The sequence below is a fragment of the Otolemur garnettii genome, unplaced genomic scaffold (genome assembly GCF_000181295.1).
Source record: "Otolemur garnettii isolate 467f Iridium unplaced genomic scaffold, OtoGar3 scaffold00249, whole genome shotgun sequence".
In the NCBI taxonomy this organism is placed as follows: Eukaryota; Metazoa; Chordata; class Mammalia; order Primates; family Galagidae; genus Otolemur; species Otolemur garnettii.
This window is the reverse complement of record NW_003852644.1, coordinates 419,058-430,748: the sequence shown is the minus strand read 5'-3', so window position 1 is coordinate 430,748 and position 11,691 is coordinate 419,058. Positions and strand designations below refer to the sequence as shown.

Below are 11,691 nucleotides of genomic sequence, written 5' to 3'. Positions count from 1 at the left end.
CTAGTAGTTTTGTTGCTGCTATAACAAATTACCACAAATTTAGTGGTTCTAAACAACACAGACTTATTCTATTTCTGGAGGTCGGAAATCCAAAATAGACTTCACTGGACTAAAATCAAGGTGTTGATGGGGCTGCATTCCTTGTGGAGTCTCCTGACTTGGGACATAGGAGATGCTCCTGGGCTCTGGGCTAGGCCTGGGGCTGGTTCACTCCTTTGAACTCAAGGATCCTCACCACTTCTTACATCAGAGCCTTCCCCTTATTTTCCTACGAGGTTAGTGGTTCCCTCACGTTTTTAGATTTCAGCCCACACTTTAGGGGTTTTGGACCAGGAGGGTTTCTCTGGCTATCTGGCCCAGCTTACTTGCAAAGCCTCCACTATGTTGTTGGGCCACAACTTCTCCCACCACCCTCCAGCTGTCCTCCCGCTCTGCTGTGTCTCCATGGTGGAGAATCACAGCTTTAGAGACCTTTCCAGCTATGGTGTGGAGAAGGTATTGGCAGTATCCCAAGTTGAGGCGTGATGGAGGTCCTATCTATTGCTTTAGGTGGCCCAATGGTCTGCACAGGGCTCTTTCTGCCTCGAGTCTGGGCCTTTGCAGCCCATATTCCACAGTGTCAGAGAGACACACACTCAGACATGTAAGCCTGCCCATATCCCTCCCCAGCTTGGGTCCTGCATGCAGCCGGTCTGGAGTCTGACCCTATGTGGTATCTGAGGACCAGCTGCCCAATTCCACTGCCAATTCTGGGTCTGTGGTGGTGTATACACACCACAGAACTTTCTAATTCACTGCACCTACTGTTTCTTCCTCTCCAGAACGCCAGCTCCAAGCATGTGGGACTCTATGCTGGAGGACCAATACTGTGCCTAATCCCTAGCACAGAGTGGCCCTCAAATGGATAGTGAATGAACAGCAACTCGGTTGGGCTTATGGGCAGTTCTAGCATCGGATGACAAATGATAACATGGTGTGGGGAGTAGGGTAGAACTTGAGTCCCTTGCTCTCTTCACTGGTGGGCAGGTGAGAGAGTGTGAGAGCCTCCTTCCTCACTGTCCCAAAACCTACCAAGGCACACATGAGGCAGCTTCCCTCTTTGCTCAGTATCTTAAATAAACCATTTATTTGAGAGGAACAATTAAAGAAAGCAACTGTGATGAGGATTACAAAAACAAACAAGCACAGCCCCTCCTCCGGCCAAGACGATCCTGTCACCATGTCAAGGACTGTCAACCCTGGGCTGGGTGTAAGTGGGCTAGCATGCGTGTGAGTGCCAACATGTACACACACACACACACACACACACACCCCTGCTGTTCACAGGGGTGTGGACTGCAATAATGACTGTATGTCTGCAGCTTGACCCCTTCCTTGCCCCCCAAACCAAGAGAGGCTGTGTGGGCCCTGCAGCAGTAATATCAAGGTCGTCTTCTTCCCTTCCCCCTTCTAGGCTCTCACTCTGAGACCCTATCTCCTCCTGTGGCAGTTTGACCACCCTCAGTCACAAAGAGCGCCAGAGATCTGGTCAAGACATCTGGGGGAAGAAGAAAAAAAAACAGTCAGGGAGCCAGATGTGTGGCTGGGAACCTGCCCAGTGCTCCCAGGCCATGGATGCCTGGTGGCCATTCCACCTTTGGGTCCACATCCCTTGGAAGGTCCCCAACCCCAAAAGGACCCAAGCCCTTGGCAGAGAAGCAGCGGTGACTGCACTGGTGGTGGTGGCGCTCTCCTCTCCCCAAGCGGCCATTTGGGGACAGGGAAGGGACTGGAAACCAGTCCCTGTGGCAAACAAAGTGGCACACACCCTTCCTGAAGGGGGAACCGCAGAGAGGCCCAGGGCCCAGCCAAGCTGGCGGAGCACCCAGGGCCTGGGCCTGGGCCGGGGAACAGGTAGCCACCTGGAATAGTCCCTCGGATAAGGAATCCCCACCCCACCCCCCAAAGAAAAAAGTAACAGTCGCAGAAGAGGCAGGTTCTGGAGCGTGGTCCCGCCCGCCTGAGGGCATGGGTCAGGCCAGCGGCCCTGGCCCGGCCTATAGGCACGTTTCGCAGGATTCCCGAGGATGTCTCGAGCGGGCAGGGCGGGCACGCGCTCGGGCTCCCACCTCCCTCCGCAGCCGGGTGAGGTATTGCGTGCTCCCCCACCCCCGCCCCCGCTGCCGCCCGTCGTCGGGAACGCCCACTGGGCCCCGCGGGGGGCCTTAGCTGGGGTCCAGCTGGAAGATGCCGTCGCCCGGGGGGGTGGTGAAGAAGGAGGGCGGGTCGCGCGTGGAGGACTCCTGGCCCCCGCTGCCCTGCTCCCGGGCGCGTCGCTCCTCCAGACGCAGGCTGCGCTCGAAGTCCAGCAGCTGCCCCATAAAGTTGAAGTTGGGGGAGATGTTAGACTTCTTCCTCTTGACCAGGTCGTAGGCATCGTTGAGCGAGAGGTGAAGCTTCTGCATGAGGTAGGCCATGGTGACAGTGACAGAGCGGCTGACCCCTGCCAGGCAGTGGACGAGCACCCCGCAGTTCTGGGACAAGGCCTCATCTAGGTGGGGCAGGCAGGGTGGGGAGACCCCGAGGGCCATCGTGAGGGAGGCAAAGCCTTCCAAAGCCCTCGCCCTGCCCTCTGAGTCAGGCTGCCCTGCTGGTTTCCCCAGCAGCCTCCAGGAGCTGCCTCAGATTTACCCTCCCCCGTTTTTCCCCCACCCCTCCCCACAGGTGCTATCCTGGCTCTGGGCTCTGAGGATGGCAGCCAAGCCTGGGAGGAACTGTCATGAGGGAGAGGATGGAGAAATGGGAGAGGCAGGAGCCTGGCCTGAGGGTGGAGAGGTCAGAAGGGAGGGCAAGCCGACTCACCAATGAATGCAATGGCCTCTGGAAAGAACTGGGACAAGTTCTGGCTCCAGTGGTCAGAGATGGGGATCTGCTTGTAGTGAAAGTCGCCATTCTTCTCAAAGAGGTTAGGGAGGTTGGGGGTGACATTGAGGATGTAGCGGATGCCCAGCTTGGCCAAGCTTTCCAAATTGGCCGAATCCCGGGCACTACCCAGGTAGAGGTTGGGCAGGATCTGGACAGGGAAAGATGGCAGCAGCCCTGCTGGTGGGGGTGTGGCACCCTCTGAATCCAGGCCACAGCTCATGGAGTCGCGGTCAGCTTCAGATTCCACATCAGAGCAGTCAGAGCCCAGGCACAGGCCACCTAGCCCCACCACAGGCACTGGGCTTAGCACTGGGGCCATGCTCAAGCCAGCACGGCCATTGAGGCTGGTCTCACACAAGTGAGGACACTCGGCCTGGAAACGGCTGAAGCCACCTGTGGAGGAGAGGGAGCGGGTCCTGGTGACCTGGTCTCCTGGAAAGCCAAATGCCCCTGGCTTCGGATAGGGAGCTGACCCTACCCTAGACAACTCAGGGAGGTTGCAGATGTCCGCAAAGGGAACACAAAAGCCAGCAGCTTGAGCTATACTGGTGGCCACATGTGGAAGATTGTGGGTACCCACGCTCAGCACTGCTGGCCACTCCTTCGTATGGCAAACACCCCCATGCAATGCCACCCAAGAGGATCTTACATCCCCAGGGCTGGGCTGGGGCAGGTATGAGGGCTCAGCAGAGTCTTGATGTACTACTAGCAGCCTCAGGATGGACAGCAGCCATCAGTTAAACAAGAGGAAGGGTTCAGATGGCACTTCTCTGCCTAGGTGTCTCCTGTCAGGGATATCAGCACTGTCAGAGATGAAGTGGGACTCCAAGAAATGGGGAGTGTGGCAGAGAATGTGATATTCTACTTGAATGGTTCTAAAGTCCCAAGATGCCAGTATCTCTCTAATCTATAGGTAGCATTATTTCTCTGGGCTGGGGGTGAACCTGGAAACCTGACACTTTTATGTATTATATATCCCCAGTACAGCGTAATGACCTTTCTTGGCGACAGCTGACTCTATAGGTTCATGGAAACCCTCTCTCTGCCCTGGACTCCTCAGGGGTGGCATTTGGCTCAGCTTTCCCTTGACTCACCCCCAGCCCTGCCAGGACTGTGGATGTGGGAGTGGAAGGTAGGTCCCTACTGTGGTCAGCAGCTGTGGGAGGGGAGATACCATCAAGGGGACACTGAGGAGCCCATGCTTGGTACTTTGTTCTTGAGTAGCCTGTGAACTAGGTCTGTGAACTAGGTCTGTCCAATTCCTCCCATTTTCCAGACTCAGAAACTAGGGCTTCCAAGGATGAAGGACTTGCCAGAGATCATACTCAGGCTCTCCTCCCTCAAAAACAGCCTGGTGGATTAGCAGGGGAGGCAGTCTCACCTCCCCTGTAGAGGAAATGAGGTGAGCCTTGCCCAAGGTTAAATTAATCGCATTTCTCCTGGCAGGGCATGGCTCTGCCTCCCTAGGGGCGGATCCTCCCCTGGCTGGCTCTGGCCGCCCACACCTACCCTGGAGGTAGTAGGCCAGGTAGCCTTCCTCCCGAAGCTTCTGTAGCAGCGTGCCCAGCACCGACTCAGCCTCCCACTCCTCGGCCTCCGCCTCCCCGCGCCGGCGCCGACCCCCGCCCTGGTCGTACAGGAGCACCGGGGCGGGCGGCGGCGGCTGCAGCGGCGGCCCGGGAAGGAGCGCGCGCACCGACAGGCTCCCACTCCGCAGGCGGCGCAGCAGCAGCGCCGGCAGGGCCACGCTCAGAGCCCCGCCGATGCGTGCCGACTCGTACAGCTCGCGACTGCGGCAGTCCAGGAGCAGCAACTGCGGCCGTGGGGGCGACAGTTCCCGGCGGAGCCACAGGCACGAGCGGCCCAGGCCCTCCATGGGCGCGCGGCTGCCTGCACGTCGGGCCGAGGGCGCTGCGGAGAGAGGGAAGCGCGCGGCGTGAGCTGGACTCTTCTGCCCAGCCCGGAACCTAGGTGCAAGACGTGAAGCCAGCCTCGTGTCCCTGAGCTGGCGCCCAGGGTCCCGCAGGGACACCCCTCTACCGCCTGCTTCTTTTCTCGCGCTCCTCCCGCAATGAGGACCGGCAGAAGGGCGCCCCGGGAAAAACACCCGAGGCAGCCAGTCGAGTGCCCGTGGGAAGGGAAACGTGAGGGGTCTCCCCGAAGAGGGCTCGTCCTCGGGCGCCCCAAGGCCACCGCCCTCCACACCCTCTTTCGGCTTCTATCTCGCCCTGACGTGATAACTCTCCAATTTCAAGCTTCCCACTTTGGGGGTGTGTGAGTGTGAAGGTGGGGGGTGTTCAAGGTCTGGATGTCCCTCGTGGCCAGGTGGGCCGGAGAACAGTGGTGGCGCCAAGGTGATGGGCCTTGGCGAGCCCTCATTGAGCCGACCCTGCCCTGACACCCCCTTCCTCCCCGGAGAGAATAAAAGGAGAGAGACCTGGAGCGCGATCCGGCGGCGGCCGGCCGCTCGTAGACGTCCCGGCCACGGCCACTGCCACGGCAAGGCGCTGTCCGTGGGCAGAGAGTCCCCAGGCGCGGCCGCCGGGAGGGGGCGGGGCAAGCTCGCACGTGGAAGCCGAGCTCCGGGCCCCGCGCCGCCCGAGCGCCGGCTGCTTGTTGGCAGCCGGACTCAGCTTCCACCTTCGAAGCCTCTGCCTTCGGACATGGAGTTGCAGCTCAGAGGGGCGGGGCGGGGCGGGGCGACAGGGCGGGCTCGGGGAGCCGGTGAGCCAACGGGTGCTAGCGAAAGCATCGGGTGGGACCTGTGAGTAGCAAGCTGAGCTGGGGCTTCCACTCAGGAGGGACAGGGTCGGGGCAGAGGCCAAGGGCAGGTCAGGGGCCCAGCAGGGGACCAGTTGTAGCTACCCTGGCCGGCGCGAGCCTGGGCCCTGAAGGCAGGGGGAGGAGTGAGGACAAGAGCCTGGGTCCTTGCTCCAGAAGTTCCTCCAACCCAACTAACCCGGGGATCCTGGACCATCTTATCCTCTGCCTGGACTTCAGAGGCCCCATCTGTATAATGGGCTCATCACAGCCACCACTTTGAGCTACCAGGGGATACCACTGAAATCATGGAGGGGAGGAGGAAGCAGGATCAGAAACCTACTGTTGCCTTCAACCTAGAGCTCTGTTCAAGGCTGACTGGGGGGCTAGGCAGGCAGAGGGCAGCTCCTGGGCATCCTCACCCTTTCATTTGCACAAGCCTAGCCAAAGGCACGCAGGAGCTCCGAGTCACCCCTGGCTCCTCCCTTTGCGTCCTTCTCTTAATCAGCCTCAACAGATCAATCTGGAGGGAAGTAGTTTCTACTTAGATATCCCTCACATCTGTGCTTTCCCCTCTGTCCCCTGGACTGGCAAGTGCTCACATTCACCAGCTCCTGGCTAGGTCATCATCACATCTTCCAAAACAGTCTGCCCTCCACCCTGCCCTGTGCCAGAATGCCACTGATTCAACAAAGGCTGGTGGCCTCCCACCTTGGCCTCTGTGGGCAGAGGACAATGAACAGATAGGACACACAAAGCCCCTACTTGCCCACTGTTTCCAGTCTAGCAGGACAGATCAACAATCAGCAAGGAGGGCAGACAAGCTATCAGGTATGATAAGTGCTGAGACAATGAAATGGGGTTGGGGGAGGTTTCTAAAAAGCCGATGTGGCTAAATGTCCCTTCTCTGCTTAAAGCTCAGCAAAAGCGAATAACAGTGTTGAAGGAAAAATGTACAACAGATAAGATAAAACTCATACAAATTAATCGAAAGGTTAAGACCCTGGTAAATAAATGAGCAAGGAACCCGAAAAGATTGCATACTGCATGAAGGAGGGAGTGCAACCAGGTAAAAAATATTTGGGAGAAGGTTCAACCTCAGGCGTGGACGGAAAGCAAATTTAAGAAACAAGGTAACAACTGCAAACAAGGTAACACATCCCACCTACTACATTAGTGAAATGTTCTCAAAATGAGGACACTCAGTGTTGGCAAGGTTGCTGCGAAACCATGCTACTCTGGTGCTGGAGGATTGCATACTGGTATCGCCCCTTTTGGAAATTAATCTGACAATATCAAGACTAGGAAAAAAAATCCAAACCCTTTGCCCACTTCAGGAATTTTACTCTAAGGAACTAAAGTAAAAGAAAGCAAAACTATGTACATGGGGATAGGCACCACAAACTATTTTTCTCAGGAGTGAAAAATGCAAAGCAACTTAGAAGTCCAGCATTTAGAAAAATCAAGTCCAGTCTGTCATATGTCTGTTGAAAACTCCTCTCGTGAACCATAGATTAAGATGAGAAAGTGGAGGCGGGAATGGTAAGAGGAACAGTAAAGGCTACAGAAACCTAGGTCACCTCCAAGGGGCCTCCAGTTTGCTCTTCTCCTTCCCTCTTCCACAATGGCCCATCAATGTGGGACTCTTAGGACTCTGGCAGAAGGCTGGTCTTTGGCCACACCCCACCACATCCCTGACTCTAGGATGAGTCCCAAGGCTTGCAACCAGTGGCTCTGAGCACCTGGGCTATGCACTTCCTTTTCTTCTTGCTCTGTGGACATGACCCCAGGCCACCTGCCCAGATTCTGCTCACTCTTCATGCCCTCCGAGGTGCCCTCCTCCAGGCAGCCTTCCTGTATCAGGGCCAGCCTGTAAGCCTCCCTTCTCTATGCTTCACTCCCCTCTTTCTTAGTGTGCTCCTGGGGCAGAGCCTCTGAGCACGCAGGTTCTGAAATGTGCCAGCCTCGCTGTGCATAGTAAGAGTGGCACAGGGCTATGGCAGTCAGGGAGCAGGAGTGGCCGTAACCCACCTGTCTTGTCTCAGTGTCACTGAGGAGGATGACAACCCAGAGAGACAGGAGCTCCTGAGGGGGCTGCGCTGCTCTCTGGAGAAGGCTGCCTGGAGGAAGTGAAGGGAGCTGGGCTGGAGTGGAGGATGGGGAAAGCCAGGCAGCCAACGCCATGGTGTAGGAAGGGGAAGACTGAGGAGTGGCTCCCCTGCACCCTACCCGTACCCGCACTGGCAAGCCCTCTCACCAGGGAAAGAACTGGGGAGTAGGGGATGAGGGGTCATTCTCGACAGTGCTCAATGCGCAGCGCCTGCAGCACCGGCAGCGCCAGCAACAGGACAAACGGGAACCTGTTGCCACCTCCGCACTGCAGGGCTCAGAGCAGCCAACACCCCCGCCCCCCCCATCCTTGCCCGGCCCGCCCCACTCAGGCCCCCTGCAGCGTCTGCTCTGGGTGCTGGCCCCGCCCCGCGGCAGCTCCTGGGGCTGGCTGTGCTCCGTGCTGGGGGTGCAGCGCCGCGCGCCCAGGCCTCGCTTGGCTCCCTCCGGCGGGCGGAGCTAGGCCGCGCGCTCGCTGCTCGCCGCAGGGTGGGCGTTGTGCCCGCCGCCCCCGCCCCCACTGGGCGCCCCCGGCCTCCGCCTGGCAGAGGCAGCGCCCCCCTGGAGGCCTCGGGGACGCCGCCGCCCGCAGGCCCAGCGCTCGCGGTGTGCGCCCTCCGGTCCCGGGAGCCTCCTGAGCACGGCGGCCCACCTTCCTCGCCTTCCCTCACCACCCCCCCGAAATGCACCGTTCCCGCCGGGCCGAGTGGCAGGATTTCGGCAGTTGCGGCCCGGTCACATGGCCAGGAGCACAACTCCCAGCGACTGCGTTTCTGCCAAACCCAGTGTCTTTTCCACCAAATCCACTTTCCGCTGGGGATGGCTTTCTGCTTTTCCTGGTTGGTCTCCTCGCGGGACTGGGAGTTCCTCCAAGGCAGGAATGGGTGTGTGCCCGGCCCCAAGCTGGCCCCAGCCCCCAGTGCAGGGCCTGGCACTTGCCCGGTGCTCACGGAAGAAATGCTTGTTAACAAAGGCATGAATGAATGAAACCAGTTGTTGCCTGAAGGAGCCCAGGAGGGTGCTTCTCCTGCTTTTTCCTTCTGCCGATCAGGCACTCCTCCCCCAGCTCCAGACACGCACAAGCACACGTGCACACACAGCCCTCTCCAATACACGCAGACGGGCACACAGTGTACGTGGACCCCAGCTCTCAAGGAGCCGACCTACTACGTGCATGACGGCCACTGGCGCCCCTGTGGTCCCACCTGCGCCGCGGCTCCATTTCAGTGCCTCTCTCTGCTTCCTCCCCGCCCCCCTCCACATCTTAAGTACCCTACCTTGGGCCCAAAGTGCCTTCTTTATTCCTTTAGGGAAGAAGCCAACTCAGTCGCCAGGGAGTCTCAAGGTCTGTTTAGATAGGCACCTGGGGGCCCAGGCTGGTGAGCCGCTGCCAAAGGAGAGCCAGAGGTGCCTGGCAGGGATGCCACCAAATGCTGCAGCCTCTAGAGCCCGCGTGCCAGGTGTTGGGAGGGGGAGTGGTGGGAGGGACTCATGGATGGGCTGGGGGTGTCGGAGGGGATTTACAGTGGGGGCGGGGCAGGATGCTGGGGAGCGTGGGATCCAGCAGGTGTGTGAGCATGCTGGGGAGTAGAGAGCGAGCGGTGTTGGGTGTGGGGTTTGTGTTGGGACTTCACTCTGCTCTGGGGTGGGCGGACAGCAGCGTCTCTGGGCTGGGAAGGTGGGTAGGGTGTTTAGAATGGGCACATGGAAACCGTGAGTTGATGGGGGCCTGGTGGGGGGCGCTAGGTTAGTGCAGGTATAGCAGAGATGGGCTGGAAGCGTGTGCGCGCCGGGTGTGTACTGGGGCGTGGCCCGGTCTGAGATGGATATTGGCGTGAGTTGGGGACAGTGTTGAACGGTAGGTTAGGGGCTACTAGTGTGTGAACTATAGGGAACAGGGTCTGTGGTGCGTGGTTTGTGTACACCATGTAAGTGACAGCGGACACCGGAGGGGTACGGGCGGGGTGCGGGGGTGTGTGGTGACATGACCGAATGGGTTTCACAGGGGTGCGTGTGTTGGCCTTGTGAGGCATGCGTTGGCAGGACTTTGGGGGTGCACAGTGTAGGAGCTCACGTCTGGGGGCGGCCAGACCAGATGGGGGTGGGGTAGGGTGGGGGCCCCGAGGAGCCGCGTGCTTTGCTCACCTCCGCTGCGCTCCGTTCACTGCGCTGGCTCTGTGCGTCGCGGCCGGGAAGTTTCCGAAGCTTAGGCGGCGGGAAGCGCCTCTGCCGCCGCCGAACGCTACCGGAGCCCCAGGCGGCGGCCTCGCCTGGAGCTGAGGGGCCGCCGCCGCTGCTGCTGCGGAGGGAAACTCCAAATCCCGCCTCCGCCACCGCCTCCTCAGCCTCTGCCACCGCCTCCTTCCCTCTGGTCTTCTCCGCCCCCTGCCCAGGAGGGGCAATGTCGTCCGCCGCACGCAGGGAGGAAGCGGGGAGGGACCGCGGCCTGCCTAACGTCTCCCACGCCCCCGCCCCCTTCTTCCCACCTGCTAGCCTCTGCCCTGTGCGCCTGTCCTGCCCCACGCGCCCTGCGGTGTATGCCCCTCAACAGCGCTGCTACGTGAGGGCCTCCGAGCTTGGGGCGCGGGAACGGGGTGGGAAGACCTGACCTAGGCTGGGCCTGGGGGAGCGGGCGTTGCATCGCAGAGTTTACATTGGTACCCCAGCGAAGAGGCCCATCACGGACCTGGCACAGGGTGGACCTGGGGGCCACTCCCACACTGGGAACGGTATAATGTCTGTCTAACAGCGCTGCAAATGCCTCAACTCCCCCAGGTCCCCCTGCACTGTCTCCTATCATTTTGGCTAATAGTAATAGCTTTTCAGCCTCAGTATCCAGGAGAGGTAGAGCCGGACGTTAGGGGAGGGGCTGGGAGCTAGTGGGAATAGGGTACTGTCACCATGTCCCGTTTGCTTCCTCTGTAGCAAAGGTCACAAGCATTCCTGTGAAGAACCTCATTTTATCCTTACTCTAGTTCTGGAAGTCAGAGAAGATGGTTCCCATGCTACAGCCAGGGAAACTGAGGCAGTGGTATCCTGGTGGTTATGCAATAATATGGTGACAAGGCTGGTTGGGGCTCAGGCTGGCTGAATAGAGAAGCCCACAGGGCCAGGCCTGGCTGGATGCTGTGGGAGAGGGGGAGAGCAGAAAGTGAACAGAGGCATTGACCCTGCCTTCCTGGCAAGAAGTGGGCAGCCAGGCTCCTGCCTGCAGTGGGGAGAAGCTGAGAGTGGAGGCCATGGGCTGTGGAGGGCTGGTTTCTTGGCTCAGGGAGAGCAGAATATGGGGAGGCCAGGCAGGGCTGGGATGCCAGCAGCCGCTACATGGATGGTGCAGCCAAGGCAGGCCTGGCTGTCTGGCCATGTCTACGGCAGCACTGCATCAACCTGAGTCATTACTCCTGGAGAAGAGAGGAGGGCAGCAGCTTTGCCTCTGGAGTCCCAGTTGCTGTCCCAACTCTGGGCCTCAACTTCCTAGTCTGTACATTATGGATCATGTGATTTCCATGGGCCTTTCTGGCTTTGCTGCAGTTCCAAGCCATGATCTATGAGCTTGGGAAGGTTCTACTGCCACCAGCGTGGCAGGCCCACCCTGTTCTTGGGCCTCGCTGCTCTGCTTTGCCTTTTCAGCCTCAGCAGCAGCTCAGCCCACCCCACTAAGTGGAGGCTGTGAGCTCTGCTCTGGACCCTGGGCCTTTTGGATCTGTACTGTGGGCAGCACCCACTGGGCCCACCTCTTCAGCATCAGGGAGCCACACTCTCCAGACTTGAGCTTGGACTAGCCAAACGAACACCATGCAGGCCAGGATATGAGACTATGTGCAGGTCCCTGCCGCTGGCCCCTGTGCTTCTTTGATGCTCCCCACTGCCAGTTGTATGAGACCATTTCTAAGAAATGGACAGATGATGAAAAATGTT

The 11,691-nt window shown here is 59.1% G+C and overlaps 1 protein-coding gene across 4 annotated transcripts; it reads right to left on the bottom strand.

Annotated features, from left to right (window-relative positions):
• Positions 1-1,103: 1,103 nt before the first annotated feature.
• On the bottom strand, positions 1,104-10,098 carry DUSP9 (dual specificity phosphatase 9). Of its 4 annotated transcripts, XM_023508479.1 has the most exons (6): positions 9,051-9,082; positions 7,696-7,784; positions 5,342-5,666; positions 4,414-4,815; positions 2,842-3,297; positions 1,104-2,530 (listed from the first exon to the last, which is right to left on the bottom strand). In XM_023508479.1, exons 4-6 carry the CDS (start codon positions 4,778-4,780, stop codon positions 2,205-2,207), a joined length of 1,149 nt encoding a protein of 382 aa, XP_023364247.1. In that variant the 5' UTR covers positions 4,781-4,815; positions 5,342-5,666; positions 7,696-7,784; positions 9,051-9,082; the 3' UTR covers positions 1,104-2,204. The 4 variants fall into 4 exon arrangements, with proteins under 4 accessions (XP_023364247.1, XP_012668681.2, XP_003802580.1 ...); XM_012813227.2 differs by lacking the exon at positions 9,051-9,082 and having other exon boundaries at positions 7,696-8,065; XM_023508478.1 differs by lacking the exon at positions 9,051-9,082 and having other exon boundaries at positions 2,294-2,438; positions 7,696-8,068.
• Positions 10,099-11,691: the final 1,593 nt, after the last annotated feature.